A 16,857-nucleotide genomic window follows, 5' to 3' on the forward strand; every position below is an offset into this window, starting at 1 on the left:
CGATATCCGCAACTTATCGTGTCGCATCATTATGACCATGTCACCACTCGACGAAAATGTGCCGTCTGATCAGATCGTGGAAACAGCCTTGTGTACACGCAGTACTCCAGATTCACCAGATTGAAGGCTTCATCGGTCACCAATCCTGATGTTGACCGAGGAACTTTGCCCAGTGAACTCAAGCTTCGATCTCCCATAGCCTTTATGTGCCACGACCTTGCGATCGCCTTGATAGTAATATTCAACACCTTCGCCTCCAATATTGATACTACCACTACTCGTCGTACCATCGATCATGCCCTCCCATACCTTTGGGTATTGGAGATCCAATGATCCAGATCGTGACTTGTGATTCGACACCAGGTTGCTTATAGTAGCACTAGTATCGTTCAGATAGGGCAGGATCTTGAGATTCGTAGAAGCCGAGTTCACGTTCGAGGAAAGATAAGGTGTTAGGCGTGTAGGGAAGGGCTGTAGATCAGCGTTGATGGATCCAGACCATGAGGAGACTTCGAATTTACTTGTGAAGAAGTACTTGCCATTGATAGAGCCGGAGTGGGTCTCTATACTGGTCTGGTAGTCTCGCCATGGCTGCTCACCGACTGTAGGGAAGTCGACACGCACACTAGCGCTCCGAGAGTAGACGTCGAGGACGGCCGGCTTTGGCGTTCCGGGCCCCTCTTCAAGACCGGAGACTCGAATGCCGATACGACCAGACCATGTCTTGATGGAGAGGAGATCTTGCAGTGCGTACTCGCCTTTGACTTCGCCGCTGTGAGTCTCAATACGAGTTTCACGTGTGGACCAATACGGCATGTATACACTTCCAGCCGTGGTTGTGAATCTGGCTTTGTCGATGATCCATGTTTCTGAAACAAGATCATAATCTGGGAGACCAGGTGGACCCTGTCCAGCTTCAATGATGAGATTCTTCGTGAGCACGGCGAACGTGTCGAGGTTGACATGCCCTTTGATATAGATGTTGATCGAGACAGTCATGCATGGGTTGCGCGCCCACGTACCCCTGTGTCTCTGACCGTTCGATTTCGGGAAGCTGAGCTCCAAGCCATCCTCAGCTTTGGTGTGATCCATGTCTGTTGCCTCCCATCCGTCTTCACTCATACCATAAGACACCCAGACTCTGATAGCAGTCTCCTGATCTGGAGGTGCTGCGGAGATATGTGTAGTCCCACTGACTCCACCAGTCATATAGAGAACCGAGTCCATAGCTTCCAGGAGTGTGAAACTGTCTGGATTGGCAAAATCGAAGAAGAGAGCCTCTGTGATATACCGAATAGCGCAGACGTCGCTCGGAGGATGAGCCGGCGCGGGGTGGAATGGCTCAGTGTTATCTGGCGAGCCGATCCCGTCGCTGCTGTTGCGGCCATCACCTCCACCGCCACTTCCTCCACCGCCACTTGCTGGTGTGTTTTGTCTTGCTGCTTGCCGTGCCAGTCTTGCGCCAACTGCAATCACAGCTAGTATAGCTAGTCCAACCAGAATGACTGCCAAGATAATAGATCTCCCACAAGAATAAGCCCGCCGCCACCGTTGCCGCCTGTATTTCGACTGCTCTCTTCGTGCAGACTCGGGACTTGAGATGTGGTCGGGCACTTGGGAAGGACCGCCTCCCATACTCTGCGGCGCTTGTACTGTGCCAAACGGAAAGCCTGGGTTGAATGGAGTGCCTTCAGGTCCGAACGGAAATTGAGAGCCAAAAGGGCTACCTCGCGGCCCGAATGGCCATTGAGCACCGCCCTCCTGTGCACTGCCGTTGTCGCTGTACGGCGGGTAACTAAAGCTGCCGTATCCAGACGAGGTTTGCCGAGACGAACGTTCGTTTCTGTCTCTGCTAGGACTTATTGGCGGGCTGCTAGCCATTGGACCATCGCGGCTCCGTCCAGCTGTGGCGGCAGCGTAATCCGGAGGCGCTGGTCCTGCGTCCAATAATGGCGTCGATTCATCAGCCTGTACAGGCGAGTATAGAGATTGGCGTGGCGAGATAATCTCCGACACTCGTTGGCTCATTGTGCTCTGCGTTGCTTCTCGTGCTTTGGCTTCAGTCTCTGCTCGTACAGCAGACTGCTCGACAAACGTCTCTTGTGGGTGATCGCGTTGCTCAAAGTACCCATCCGAAGGCGACTCCGCGATTGGCGATTCTGCGTACAACGACTCTTGGTCCGATACATCGGTAAGGTCTTCATCCTCGTAGATACCAGAGCTGGCCATGGCTCACGTTTACGTTTCACGGTCAGTAATAGACACCTATCTCTTCATATGAATGCCGTCCCTCACAACGAAGATACGAGGTATACGAGATATCTCGTTTAGATGAGCAATGAATGGCAAATGTGTTTGTTTGGAAAGCAGCACGAAATGCTTCCGTTCTAAATGCGCTCACCACCACGGTGTCGCTACAACCATGACAGCCGTAGGCATCCAGATTCCCAATGCTTCGAGCTCCGTACACAGCAAGAATCTGCAGTTCGCTAGAAGGACGTGGAAAACCCCGGCGGGGTTGCATTGGTTGGGGTCCAATGAAGCAGAGGTGGCAGCTCCTTCGCTCGCAGGTTGCGATAGTGTTTGTTGTACCTCATCGGCTTACGCGATAGCTCCACCTGCTCGATGAGGCAATCTGGTGGCCCATCGTTTTGATCCAGAAAGTACTGCTGAAAGACCACAGCGCATTCTCGTTACGGTCGATGATCCAGAAACGCTGCGAGGCAGACATGTTGAAGGATGGAATTGGAATACTCTTTGAGACTTGTAGATGAGGACAATCTTATGAGTGTGCGAGGCCTCACGTCGAGTATACGACAGCTGATGATGTTGAGTCGTACGCGTCCATTATCGCCAGAGCGGAATCTCAAATACGGCGTTCGTTTTCACGTTGCGGAGTTCGGCGTTGGTCTTCTGTGAAACGCATGATTTCGGTTCAACACCATGACAACGCAACACACGTAATCCATGTATGCTTTGTGCCCGCCGCTACTATGCGAAGACTATCGCATCTGCTGTATGCGATACCGGATGCTCCTTGCAGCAGTTTGCTTCGAGTCTAGCCAATGCTACGGAGTACTTTCGCAGTAGAGCTATAACGCTTGTGATGCGAGCTGCCCGTTTAGGAGCGATTGCCAATGCTCGAAGGATCGCTGTTGCCTTCAAGTCCAAGAGACATACTTCCGTCGTTTCATCTGCACAACTAGAACGACCATACTGACGACACCAATATTGGCAACAGCAGAGCTAGATCAATTTCAGAGACAATGGTAACACCATACGCTCTAGGAGCCGATGTCAAAGGTACTGTAAGTTGCTCACCACTTTGGAACAAGTCGACAGTCTGAACGGTCGAGGCTGATCAGCACATGATAGCATCATGTAGGGCCTGTAGCACTGCAAAGCCCAAGAAGATGGCCGCAGCAAAGGCTTGTACTGGCTGCGGGCCTCGGGTTGTTCTTGTATGGACTTTACCACGGTGCCTGGCTGCCAACCGGAGCATTAGATTCACCGCTGAACCCGATCAAGCGAGCCTTCAACTGGGATGAGGTCTATGCCAAGCCAGGACTGGAGTATGAAGACTGCTACGCTGAGTTCAACGATGGTGTACCACTACAATGTGCCAGACTTGAGCTACCTATGGACTATTGGAACGGAACCACGAATGCTACCATTGGACTGGCCGTAGTCCGAAAGCCTGCCAGAGTACCCGTGAGCCATCCTCAATATGGTGGAGCAGTCTTACTGAATCCGGGCGGCCCTGGTGGCTCCGGTATTGGCCTTCTAGTGGGTGGCGGCGACGCCATCCGAAGCAAGATTGACACGATCAAGGCTGGCGAGGGCAAGTACTTTGATCTCATCTCGTTCGATCCCAGAGGCGTGGGTGTGACGCAGCCGCCTGTTCAGTGCATCACAAATCCAGCATTGGCACATACTTGGCAGGTCCGTTTGATGGAAGAAGGCGTGTACGAGGCCAGCGATGCCGCTATAGGACGTCTCTGGTCGATGAATCAAGCCCTCTCGGCAAGCTGCTCTCTTCCATTACCATATGGCATCCCTGACATTCGCGAGTACGTTTCGACCGCGTCAGTGGCGAGGGACATGTTAGAGATCACGGAGCGGCATGGACAGTGGCGAGAGAAACAAGCGAAAATTCTGGTCGACACTATCTGCTGTGGAAATTCTAAGCGGCCCACAGCCCAACAGTCTGACCACGATATCGTGCAGCGCACCCGCTACCAAGCGGGTACGGAAATGCTCCAGTATTGGGGCTTCAGGTAGGTCTTTTGACTGCTACCTCAGGTGGTTCTGACATTTCTCAGCTACGGCTCATACCTCGGCAATACCTTCGCGGCCATGTTCCCGGATCGTGTTGGCAGACTTATCGTTGACGGTGTGGTCGATGCTTACAACTACAAACGAACGCTCTGGAGCGACAACTTACTCGACACCGAGTTGGACTGGAACCAGTTCTCCTACCATTGTGCTCGGGTGGGCTTTCCTACCTGTTTGCTCGCGAATGAAACTGGCGAGACTGCAGCCGAAGGTGTACGACACCGAGTGCTCAACATAACGCAGAGCCTTTATCACAACCCACTCCCCGTAATTGGCCCCAAGCCGGAGGTCATCACTTACAGCGATGTGAAGGGACTGATATTTGCGGCGCTCTACACTCCTATCCAGGCTTTCCCATACGTGGCATACTTGCTTGCGGGTGTGGAGCAAGGCAACGGGACCGAATTTGCCAGATTGCTGTCAATCTACCACGACTTCCAGTGCCCGAAGGAAGAAGCGCTCATGCAAAACATTATTCCGTTGCGTAATAAAAGCTCAGGACCGTTGGGTCCAGATGCTACACGTGCCATTGCTTGCTCAGACGGGGACGATCAGAGTTGGGTCAATCGCACGGTCTTCGACAAATATGTGAAAGAGCTCAACAAGTCTTCTCCGACGCTTGGTTCATTATGGAGCGGTTTACGTCTGGCATGTATTCATTACTCCGTTCGGGCACATCACCGCTTTGAAGGCCCATGGAAGGCCAAGACGGCGCATCCTCTGCTCTTGATCGGAAACACAGCAGATCCTGTGACTCCTGTAAAGCACGCCATTAATATGGCTAAGGGTTTCGAAGGCGCCGTAGCCCTGACTCAAGACTCTGCCGGGCATTGCTCGCTCAGCACTTTCAGCAACTGCACAGTGCATCATGTCAGACAGTACTTCCAGACCGGTATACTGCCTCCACCCAACACTACTTGCACTGCAGACGAAGTCCCATTTGGGTCCAGGCCGGGCGAGCTTTGCACGGACAGTCTTGAGACTCTCGAAGCGAAAAAGCAACACGAAGTGCTTGCTACGGCACTACATCGGTCGGGGATGTCACGCGCGGGTACATCCATGGTAGCAGACGTGGCCTGGCCCTGGCAGGGATAGGAAGCCAGTCCTGATGGTCGTTTCTCAAGCACTCGGGCCGGCAGATAACATCACGGCCACTTCTACGAGCTAAGCTGGTCGCAGGCGTACAGCCAGCTCCCTTAGCTGCATACAGTCGGTCAGGGCTGCCTGAGATAGCGGCACGCCATAGGACACTGCGAAGCGAACTTCGAGTGACGGGCTGTTGTGTTGAGCCGTGTACCACAATCCACACACGGATGAGTACAGATGTACATAGCGATCGATCGGGATGCTGGCATCGCGCCAGCGCGCCGAGTTCTACACTTTGTTTTCTCCGTACGAACTCAATTTGATTGGGCACGTGGTACCCACGTCATCTGCCGGAGATCGTTGGTGCTCACCACTTAGCAGTCTGCATATACATACTGTCCCGTTCGTTTCGCTGCTCCCACCAGATCCATAAGTGCTTACCCGACTACACGCGATGGCGCAGCCGGGGTTTCGGATCATGCATCCGAATCGTGCATGATGTTGCCGACACATTTAGCAGCTTGGGCCACTGTCACCGACTATCGACGTAGAGTATTTGGAAAGGCTTCGAAATCGCTATCTGGCCAGAACCGGCAGAGAGCAAGTCCCATGGTCAAGAGCGCCACAACGCTCATTTCTCGTCCTGTTGTGGTATACGAACATGCCGTGTCAAGTCATGCTCAGCTGTCCTCACTGGTTGAACGAAATGATCTGCTTTTTAGACCTGTCGGCTCGTTCTTGAGAAGTAGAAAGATGTCGAAATACATGAGATTTTGGTAGACCACTGATTGAGATTTCCAAATATCTGTATCAATCAGTCATAGCCAGCGCAGACTCTGCTAGACATGCTTGGCAGAGATATGCTTTAGAGATGGAGCATACACAAGTACGCGCTCTCGCCTTAGCATCGTACTCCCCCACAGTCACGTCGGTCATAACCAGGCTCGGCTGTAGTATCCATGTAGCAGATTTGTCAATCAAAGTCCAACGTGAATGTCGATTCGTGACGTCGCCCGTAGCACATTGAGGAGTCTCAACATAACGATGGTGCTTCCCTTGTTGGCGCTTTGGCAGACGCACGCGACTGTGGTAGCGTTTGATCATCAAGGTCCCTGCTCCAAGATCTTTCGCAGCCCGATATGCGGCCGCCGTGCCATGCAGCGCGAGTGCCCATCGGCCGTCAGCAAAGTAGCCTCCATGCAATGAACTTCGTAGGCCGCTGTGTCACGACAAGACATCTTGATCGTTCAAAACAGCAGCTCCGAGCGTCCAGGGGTAAGGACAACCGAGCATGAGTCGTCCTTCAAGATCTGGCTTCAGTCTTGGTCGATCGACCCACCTCGACAATCTCCCTTCTCAGTGTCTAGCTCCGTTGCTGCCAGTCGCCCCTTCCTCCCCCAGTAGATCCTCCTTCGTCAGTAGCATTGGATCCGGATTCCTGCCCGCCCGTGTCTCACTGTCGACGCGTCTGGCTTGTCTAGAAGTTATGACAGTGACCACGCTGTCCATGACTCTCGCGCCATCAGTGCCAGTCTGTGCAACTCGTCGACTAACGCGTTGAGCCAATGTGCGAGCATGAGGACCCCTCTCACCACCCTCGATTCGCATTCGACCGCTGTAGCGATTGACCAGGACATAGCTGAAGATCTCCAACATATCGGCTTCTTCGTAGCTTCGCATGAAGGCTTGTCCAGACTGAGGAGACGACATGATGATGGATGTCCCCCCAGCGTTGCTTGTTTACCCTGATCTTGCTGAGAACAATGGCGAGCTCTGTATATAGCTGCTCGACTGCCCTGCTGCAAGACAGGCGGAATCTTGGACGATGGTCTTGGCGTCAGACCAAATTTATGCGTACCATCGAGGAGCTGCATCGTTGGCGTGGTTTGCGGGCATGCAGACTAGAGAGCCTAACTAACGGCATTCATGCATGCGATAGGCTACAGCGAAATCACGGCAACTAGCTGCTTCCGTACAGATGCAGAGACGTCGTTTCGGCCAAGAAGATCTTCTCGATGCCTGCCCTCTTCCAACCAAATCCCAGTGGTCCATGGAGACTTCATCGAGTCTTGGCGTGAAGGAGCGAGATGCTTGATTCACCAGCGCCATGTGGGACCGCAAACGATAATTGACATATGCTACACCGCCTGCACCTGCCGAGTCGTGAACTTCGCCCAGAAATGAGCGGAATCAGTTTGCGACGTATCCCGGAACCCGGAAAGGACACGAATGTCTGATGACCTTGCAAGTGTACTTCATAGCTACGGCTCTAGTTGGCAGGTAGGCTAAGACGGTTGGACGCCTCCAGACAGCTCGCAGGATTTGCATCTACTTCCGTTCCGTCTTCCGTTCGTGCTTTGATTCTGCCTGTATCAGGTGATCCTTAGGGCCTGTAGCTACCTGGCTAGACCAAAGGCAATCTACGATCGGGACATGCAGTCTCGCCGACCGCACTCCTCACACGGCAGTCTTACGAGATCTGTCCAGATACAGACTTTTGCTTCTCGAAGTCCACTTCAACGTTAGTGCCCCAAGGCGTACGCCCTCCAGTCTCAAAAGCGGCCGCGGTAGTGCCAGGACTTGTTGGGCTCAGGATTTGTAATTGTTCGTAAACGCAACAACACCGGCGAATAGAGCTATCGCATCTCCTCCCTAGCGGCGGCTTGGCCAGATCGGTTCGTACATCCCGTCGTCAGCAGGGGTGTACTGTAACACGCGACGCCGATATCGTGCCAACAGCATCATGGGTGCAAAGTACAACACGTGGGTACCAACCATGCGGCTATTAATGTTACCAAGTGCGGCAGTCATCTTTCTTTGGACGTGCGGCATCGGCACCGATCCCGAGCCGTAGGTGACAAGTGCCATCCTTCCTGACTACACGTACAATGTTCCCTCCGCTGTAGAAACCCTACCTCCCCTGAACCATCACCTAAGTCGGCCATGTTCTTGCTTCAACCGGAGGCCAGTACATCAAATACCTCCCGGACGAGTTGCCTCACCTGGTCAGCAGCTACGCTCAGCGGACGTGCAGACTGCATGAAGTGAACACAAAGCCTTATTATTCGCGAACCCTCAGTCTTTTGGCCGCATGCTCATGCCAACTGACAACCAGGTAGGTGATGTAGCGGACTCGACGGGAAATTGATGTAGACCTCATCGAAGGCTGTCGTGGCGAATGAAATTACATCTTATATATTGTGAGATCGTTACTGCTACAACGAGCGCAGAGACCGTGGGATCTGATGAGGTCTCTATAAGCTACCGTGTATTCTGCGCTGCGGATTCGCATAACAGCAATAGCACGATCGGCGACAGCAGCCTAGATGGGGTTTTACGGAGTCGTGCCCGAAGGCCGGCTTAGACCTCGTGGCTGGCGCGGCGAGTGTGCGAAGTATGTCAAGGTGCGCTGATTGGCAACTTGGAGTCAACACGACCTTGAGATGAGTCGAAGAAACAGACTCGTCACCTGATCGAGGTCTCGCCGCGAAGGATCGCAAAGGGGGCCGAGCGCGCTGACAATCGAATATTCTATTACACGAAGAGTCGTCAGCCTCATCAGCAAAAGGTTTGGCCGTCGTCGGGCCAGAATTATATGACGCTTGCTCCTCCAGTACCGGAGGCATCTTCTTACTTGCTATTGAGATACAAGTACGATCCTTTCCGGGGCTCAATGGCCGTCATTTACAGTCGTTCCACTCCATCTGGTGTGGTGGAGAGTCTTACAATAATCTATGGCAGGCATGGACGGCTAGTAAAGGCAGGACCATACATTCGAGTGTCGAAAAACCGTGCGACTCCTTTGGCCAGATATCACACCTCACTGATGCGTATAAAGGTCTCACCACGGATGATATCTCAGCTAGATAAGATTGTTCTTGCGAAAGGATGAGGGCCTGTTTAGTCAGGAAGTTCTAGTAGTCCCTGGGAATCTTGTTGCTCACGAGCAGATATTGCACTTGGCCATGACCTTTGGAGTATACTCGACATGGTTTCCGGCTAATCCTTGAAACTGAGACACCTTGCCCGGTGGAACACAGGCGGCACCCATGTCACCCTCTCCCTTTGCTCATATGCTACGCTCGTGTACTGCAGCACGGTCATCCGAGCTCAGATATGTAATCGAGCTTCTCCACCGCTTGTACAGAACATTGGTGCGTCTTGCGAATGCAAGCAGATCCTCAAGATATTACGACTTCTCGAACACAACCACCGGGCGGGACACTTCCAAGGGTCACAAGTAATGCTCCCGCGATCACCACGGACCTTCGCAGCGAATATCTCTGGTCTCGACGGACAATCGAGCTTCTCGCCCTCGATAGGCATGTGACAATGCTCCGGAATGCGTCCAGGGACATTGTCTTGCTACTATCAGACCAAGCACTCAATTCCGATGTCTGCAATCTGCCCGTATGGCTCGATGGACAGTGACAAGGATTCGCGCGTGAGCCCACGATCACGGAGTACATATCCGCAACAATCTAGAGAATTCCACGACTTATCACCGTGATCTCAGCTTTAAGGTTCGTTTCCAGGCATCGGACAAGCAAGATCCAGAAGTGTCAATCATGGATTCATCATATTTGCGGCGGTCGCCTTGGACACATGCAATCGAATCCTTCGGGTGTGGACACTGTGTCGTCCACAGAACCCGTCAGTACCCGCCCAGTGGGTGTACGGAGTACTGTACTCGCGGACTATGGTCAAGTAGTGTCCAATCTCAGTCTGTGGATACAATGCTTCGGGTTTCGCTGCAAAAGAAATAAACTGATCGGCAAGATTCTGCTGCCCTGCATACACACTATATCTCCAATCTTCGCATGTGCATGATATCGAGGTCTAGACCGGGGATTAGTAGTACAGCGCTGTGAACTCATGACCATCGCTATGTGCAGCGTTCACATCACGACAAGCCATGATCGAGTGGACCAAATTATACCGACATTCTGCCCGCCTGGAGCCTAGGATAAGCTGTCGACTAGTCAAGACGATAATTACGCAAGTCTCGCCACGTGCCAATGCACTTCTCACTGCTGCTGTCGGCAATACTCAATCCCTGGTCTCACCGAGCGTCTCCGTGGTCTGTGTGAGGCCTCTCTATATGGCGCACCGTCCAGTATGACAACCGCTACTATTGACCCGGGACATGCACAGCTATTTGAGGGCAGACTGCCGCATACTCGACCGAAATAGATTACCTGGCCGGCGACACAACTCTTGAGATCAGATCACCGGGTCGTCACATGGGCGGCAGTATGAAGGAGGATCATCAAGTCCATTCAGACGGAATGATGCAAGCATGACGACCCTCGTACAGAGGGTGGAACGAACGGATGGACCCCCTGCTAGCTGCCGTTTGCAGATCTGCCAATAAGAACGCCAGTCTGCTTTTGCTGAGTCTGTAGTGACTCCGTGCTTTCTGCAACGGTCGACAGGGGGTCCATCGATTCGTTCCACCCTCTGTACTACTGGCGGTGCGTGTCACCGCCGCCATTGTGCCGCTGCCGCCGTCGAGCGTGGATGTTCACATCCTCACAGCCGATGATGCAGGGCATCGCGGACCCCCAGAAGCTTACTCGTCACTCAATATATCATACTTGCGCCACTCGCTAATCAGCAAAGCTTACTACGCGGAAGAACCTCTTCCACCGGTTAACCCGTCCGAAACCCTAGATTCAGTGGCTTAAAGAAGAGTAATAAGGTTCTACAGCTACATATGCCGCCTCCAAGGAGGCAATTTGACGCAGGTATGTACGTTTCGTGATACGTGGACACAAAGTCTATCTAAGAGGAGTTCCATTTTCCAGCTGATGCTCTCCACAGCCTCGAGACTGTGTCCACGCCGTCACGTTTCCAGAAGATACGATACGAGGCGGCAACCTCACAACAGGAATGGGCGTAAGATCTGCGCTTGTCCATACCCTGCAGTCTGCGGAGACGCAGGTGAAGATGAACACCGATATCATTGGACCACTGTGGGACCCCAATCGGAGATCCGAGGTCACGTATGTATTGCAGCTTGTCATCCTAGGCCTGGCAGCCGAGCTCGCCGGTTTCCCCCAAATCAAAGCGGCCAACGTCCACTGAGCAAGTAGAATGAGCGACAGAGAGAGGCAGCAGGCATCCCGTACCGCCAGACCTGGACGCACTATCGCGGTCCAAAAGCGATCGACCCATAGCAGCGAAGCTTGAGTGCGCGTGTCATGAGACTTGAAGGTGTAATTCTGCGGATCACCACGTTCAGGCCTCATTCGGTTCATCGGACTTCGGAGCCTCAGGTCTGTCGTAGACTTTCTGTGCTGTCAGAGGCGAGCGAGGCATGTTAAGTACCACACCCTTGCAAGAGAAACAGAGAAAGTCGTCTTTGCGGGCAGAGAATCCCATATCGTTCAAAGTCATCGTGTCGTGATGCACTGATACTGCTCATACATCTAACGGGAAGGAAATGCGAGTGTACTCTTGCGACCACTGTCATGCCCATGCCCATAATCTCTGGTCCCAATAATGCTATGTTCAGCGCAGGAACGCCGAAGCAGTAGTATGAAATTCCAGCCCCTCGCGGCGGAGCAAGCACCAAACTCCGTGACCTTACCATCATCCACGTCCATCCACATAGTCGACATCCGAACGCCAGACCTTATACCAAATGGCAGCTTATGCCCACAAGCAAGGCAAATCGAAGAGCGACCTCACATAACAGCACACCCCCCACTTCTAGCCCTCCTCCGCCTCCCACCACCCACACCCACCGTCCCCACCGCCGCACCAGCAGCGCCTACATCCTCTTCATCCGCATGCATCATCTGCGCCTCCCTCGCCCTCCTCCTCCTTCTTCTAGAACCAGACCCAGCAGCCCCAGCCTCCTCCTGCGCGATCATGAAGTCCGCCCATTTCCTCTCCAATCTCCTCGCGGAAGTGAAGTCGCCTCGAAGAACACGTTTGTTGTGTTCCTCAACGGTAGGTTGGTAAGTATAGAAGCATTTTAACTGGATGATCTCCGAAGGGAAGGATGAGGAGCGGGCGATATGGATGCGAGGTGGAGATGGAGGACGACTCGGTAGGTCGGTGGCTAGGGATGCAGTCGAGTCCATGGGTGCTTTGTTGAGAGGTGGGAGTTCGGTGTGGTGTGTTGAGACGAAGACTTCAGCATTACGGGACAGGATTTCGCGGATACCGGTCCAGGTCACGTTTTGGCAGTCGTAGGCTACGAGGCGCAATCCCACTGACGGCTGATAGTCGACTTTGCCTTGGAAGATAGCTCGTTGGCTTCTTTGGCGGACCATGGCTGCGGCTTCGGTGAGGACAAGGTCGGAGACGCGGGTGTTGTCCATTTCCAAGGAGCGAAGATTCGTGGCGGTCTTCAGTAAAGGGATCATGCCAGTATCACCCATGTTCTCGCAATACGAAATGCTGAGGTGGCGTAGACGGCTACCGCAAGGCACATTTGCCAGGCACTGTAGGACTGCATTTGTGAGATCCTCAAGTTCCTCAACATCCAGATGTGTCAATAGTGGCGTGGTAGGCAGAAGGTCGGTGAGTGTAGAGTCGAAGACGCCTCGGATTTTGGAAAGCTGTAGACCTTCTAGATCAGGGACGTTGTTAACCAGACACCGCAGGCCAACATCGCTGAGGCCTCGACAACGGGTCAGATCTAAGTGCTTCAGTCTTCGTGATGGGACAATTGGTCTTCCGGTTATGTAGTCGACCTCGCTGTTATTGCCCTCAAGCAGAACAGCCAGAGACTCGTCGTTGAGTGTATCGCAGTTCATGAGAATCAGCCTTTCAAGGTTGTTGTGTTCGAACAGAATCTGCATGAGCTCTAGATCGTCCCAGCCTCGTACCTCACCAGCCCGTAGATCTTTAAGGTTAGGGCAAGCCTCGACGACTTTCCTGACACCACGAGTATCAATATTGTTACACCAGGAGATGTTCAAATGCTCCAGCTTTGGACAGTTCGAGGCTATGATTTTCATGGCAGAGTTGGTCGCTCCCGCCAGGCCAGAAAGATTGATGTGTACCAAGCGGTTGTTGGCATACAAGAAATTGTGGATGGAGGATCGATCGATTCGACAGCCTTCCAAGGAGAAGTTCTCGAGATTCCGGCAAGCGTCCGAAAGTCCCTTGGCATGCCATGTCTCTCTGAGTTGCACACAGCCCCTTAGGTTGAGGTCTCGTACGAAGGGGCCTGCCGAAGTGATGATCTTGACCAAGCCATCCGCTGGAATATCCTGATAGAACTCTGCAGTATCCACGAGTGCCCATAGTTGACCATCAAAGCACATCTTATGCCATGTCTTCGAGACAGTAGAGCATCGGATGATCTCTCGAGGTTGCAGATATGTCAGGACTTGCATGCGAAGCTCTGACGGTAGATCGCGCCAGAAGTTGAAGTCTCGACGACGAACGATCTGTTGGGAGACCGGCCGGGAGAAGTAGTCCTCGTCGACTTCGGCGATCTCATCAGGCTTTGTTGCTTGTCGCAGATCCGACGGCATTCCAGCAGAGGTCTTGGCATCGAGGCTCGAAAGGTACCGTAGCCTGGCACGTTCGTCGAACAATGGAATCTGAACGCCAGGGGTAGTGACGGCGGAGGTAGGCGCTGTTGAGTAGCCGACGGAGAGCTCGTTCGTGAGCGTTGAACCGAGCGAAGGTGTGTTCAGTGACTGCGTCGAGTGCAACGACATACATGATACTGAGCCTTTCCCGCTGCCACTGTAACCGCGTGCTCGTGTAGTGGTGGATCGATTGACAGACTGGCTTGAGGTCATGCGATGTAGTCCGGCCAGAAGCCTGTGTCGACCCTTAAGCCTTTGAGACGGTTGTTCCATGAAGGGTTGCTGGGTGGCCATGGTAACCTCGGATGATCCAGTAGGTGTTTGTGCACCAAGCACTGACTCTTGCAACCTGTTTGCCATTCTCCTTCGTCTCAAGTGCTGGGCAAGCTCTGGCAGTAAACGATTTGAGGGCAGTTGACCTTAGACGGGCGTTGGAGTCGCGGGTCAGGCGCGCGGTGGAATCGATAGCAGATGTTTAAGGCGCCATACGAGGCTCGTGAGCATCAAGTTCCGAGGTCGAGGTGGAGGAGGATCTGATTGTCACCACGCGGAGTCAGCTGGTCACGTCCCGCGGCACATTGGCTTGATCACATGTCCTACTCACACAAGCGCTCTACCACCACCAACGCTTTCTCCAGGAAATCTCTCGGGAAGATCAATAGTATGATGGAATTTCGTAAGCAAGGATTTCAAGAAGGACAGTGGAAAGCTAGGGATCGTGTCGGCGGAAGCAGGACGAAGGTAAAGAGTACACAGTCGTGCCGTCTTCTCGCCGCGGGACAAGCGATCAGCCACGCCCACTCGCTATCGCCGTCTGTGCTCTTATCGGGTCGTTATTGCGGGGAGTGGGGTATGACAAGAAGTCGAGACGAAAGCCTTTCTTCTGAAGTGAGACTGCGTCGTTAATGTGGCAGGAAGAAGCTGAGTGAGACTGTAGCAGCGCGACAGCTTCCCGACCTACCGTCGCCGTCGCTTCATGCATCCCGTCCCAGTAAAGCCGTGAGAAGCTCCGCAACGGAACAAGCTACAGTCTACTTCCCAAAACAGCTACCATGTCTCTGGAGCTGAAGCTTCATGCAGGGTTTAACCGGACCTTCAGCTTACGGCGGCGAGCGCGCGATCTAGACGAGGCAAGAATATAGGAGGACTCGCTGAGGATTGAGGACTGTTGATGAAAAGCTCGAGTGCAGGGTGGACGGCACAGTCAGTATGCACCGTAACGAGGGCTAGAAGTAGTACTTCCGCCGGTATCTGACAAGTACAGACGAGAGAATAACAGACTTCTTCTAGAAGCATTTACACTTCCCCTCCGCGCGTTGCCAAGCAAGGCCCACGCGAGCCTGCACGAACCAAAACGTCGCCTAACGTAGACCATTGCACCGGGATAGGGATATGTTCTGCCGCCCACTAGTTGCTGATTAGCCTTCTGTCCATAGCCGAGATACCACTTTCATTACCTCATGCACTCGGTTGTCTCACATGTTCTGCGGTAGGATAACAGGCCGTCAAGCGGAGACTGCCATGAGTGGTGTCTTACGTCATGTTCGGCGGCAGCATTGGTGAACCACTAGACCTCATCTGGGGACGACGGGCTTTTACAATGCTGCTCAGCAGGTTCACGGTTAGCAGATTCAAGACGAAGCATGAACTTGGCACGTCTCTCAAAATGAGTGATACTGATTTTAAGAAGTCGTCGCCCGAAGCTCACTCCTCGTCAAGCAGTAGAATTCTTCCAGCCATGCTTTACGATTGCTGATCATGCTCGATATCCTCACTCTCACCCTCCATAGATTGCGATTCGACACGCCAGCGCTATGACAGGCCTTGCTGTGTCGGGTCGAGCATCTCTCCCACCAGTCTTGCCGAAGTTCGGAAGTAGTCGTTGAACGGCGGCCGATCTGTTACGTCGAGAGGTAAGTACGAAGGTCTAGGTCTGACCTCGATCATTGCTTCTGAGATGCGAGCCGTTTAGGGTGGGTGTCTGAAGCTCGGTTGGAGCTGCCCGTAGGTGTATGCTTCACCGAAAGCTACGATGATGATGATGATTCCCGGCCGTCGCGAGGGAAAAGAGAAAGTGGGGGACACCAGCATGCGAAGGTCGACAGCTGTCGTTGCTGAGAGGATCGTCGACTGGTGGACCCAAAAAGAAAAGAGATCACGCTCACAAGCAAATCGGTGATGTGGTGAATGCAACACTGCGGGTGCCGAGATTGTGTGATGTCGACGATGGTGTGAGAAGCATGCACAAATGATGGACTTTCCTCCGTGAGTAACACCGCTGCATTGCGATGGACTTCGCTGGGGTAGCAGGAGTCTGGCATTACCACACATTTCACCGGCAGCACCGGTGATGGATGGACGAACATGTCGCTGACAAGCACAATCGTACCGCTCATTGGCTTCATCGATCACAAAGTCTTCAGGCATTCCCATAGGTGAACAGCTCCAGGACGAGGTGGTGTAGATGTGGCAATTGTGGTCGTGGTATGGACTTTGCGCCTTGCAGAGTGTTCATATACCATCACTTTCAAGGCCACATTCTGCTACAGTATCCGATCCCAAGTAGCCCAGACAGGGGCACAGCTGCACCAGCCTAGTTGATGAAGGGTTCTGTAGAAGCTGGTGCCGAAGGTACCACCTGGATGGGATGGGCTGAGTTTTAGCCGCCAGGTACCGGTACATGGCGGTGGAGTGGTTTGGCTGGAGTAGTGCCGAGAAGAACCTCATGTGATAGGCGGGGCGCTACACCTTGTATGCTGAAAGACTTGATTCTGAGCCCACATGGCCCGGGGACTGCGGGAGGAAAGAGGCGGCATGGTTGCTTTCATGACTTCGCGGGTCTCTTGACGATCTCGGTCCACAGATATTTCATTTGAATGAG

At 53.2% G+C, this 16,857-nt stretch overlaps 5 protein-coding genes across 5 annotated transcripts; 2 read left to right on the plus strand and 3 right to left on the minus strand.

Moving 5' to 3' along the window:
- Window positions 1-129: 129 nt before the first annotated feature.
- LTS14_008154 (uncharacterized protein) lies at window positions 130-2,229 on the minus strand (the record flags this gene model as incomplete). The annotated part of the gene is made up of 1 exon (XM_064840842.1): window positions 130-2,229. One exon carries the CDS (start codon window positions 2,227-2,229, stop codon window positions 130-132), a length of 2,100 nt encoding a protein of 699 aa, XP_064691479.1.
- A 1,037-nt stretch (window positions 2,230-3,266) lies between these two features.
- On the plus strand, window positions 3,267-5,430 carry LTS14_008155 (uncharacterized protein; the record flags this gene model as incomplete). The annotated part of the gene is made up of 3 exons (XM_064840843.1): window positions 3,267-3,308; window positions 3,376-4,277; window positions 4,323-5,430. The coding sequence occupies 3 exons, from the start codon at window positions 3,267-3,269 to the stop codon at window positions 5,428-5,430; spliced, it is 2,052 nt and encodes a 683-aa protein (XP_064691480.1).
- Window positions 5,431-6,777: 1,347 nt separating this feature from the next.
- On the minus strand, window positions 6,778-7,131 carry LTS14_008156 (uncharacterized protein; the record flags this gene model as incomplete). Its single annotated transcript, XM_064840844.1, has 1 exon — window positions 6,778-7,131. One exon carries the CDS (start codon window positions 7,129-7,131, stop codon window positions 6,778-6,780), a length of 354 nt encoding a protein of 117 aa, XP_064691481.1.
- A 4,182-nt stretch (window positions 7,132-11,313) lies between these two features.
- LTS14_008157 (uncharacterized protein) lies at window positions 11,314-11,508 on the plus strand (the record flags this gene model as incomplete). The annotated part of the gene is made up of 1 exon (XM_064840845.1): window positions 11,314-11,508. The coding sequence occupies one exon, from the start codon at window positions 11,314-11,316 to the stop codon at window positions 11,506-11,508; it is 195 nt and encodes a 64-aa protein (XP_064691482.1).
- A 602-nt stretch (window positions 11,509-12,110) lies between these two features.
- Window positions 12,111-14,270, minus strand: LTS14_008158 (uncharacterized protein; the record flags this gene model as incomplete). Its single annotated transcript, XM_064840846.1, has 1 exon — window positions 12,111-14,270. The coding sequence occupies one exon, from the start codon at window positions 14,268-14,270 to the stop codon at window positions 12,111-12,113; it is 2,160 nt and encodes a 719-aa protein (XP_064691483.1).
- Between the last annotated feature and the right edge of the window lie 2,587 nt (window positions 14,271-16,857).

The sequence above is a fragment of the Recurvomyces mirabilis genome (assembly GCF_035927965.1).
Source record: "Recurvomyces mirabilis strain CCFEE 5264 chromosome Unknown scaffold_24, whole genome shotgun sequence".
NCBI lineage: Eukaryota > Fungi > Ascomycota > Dothideomycetes > Mycosphaerellales > Teratosphaeriaceae > Recurvomyces > Recurvomyces mirabilis.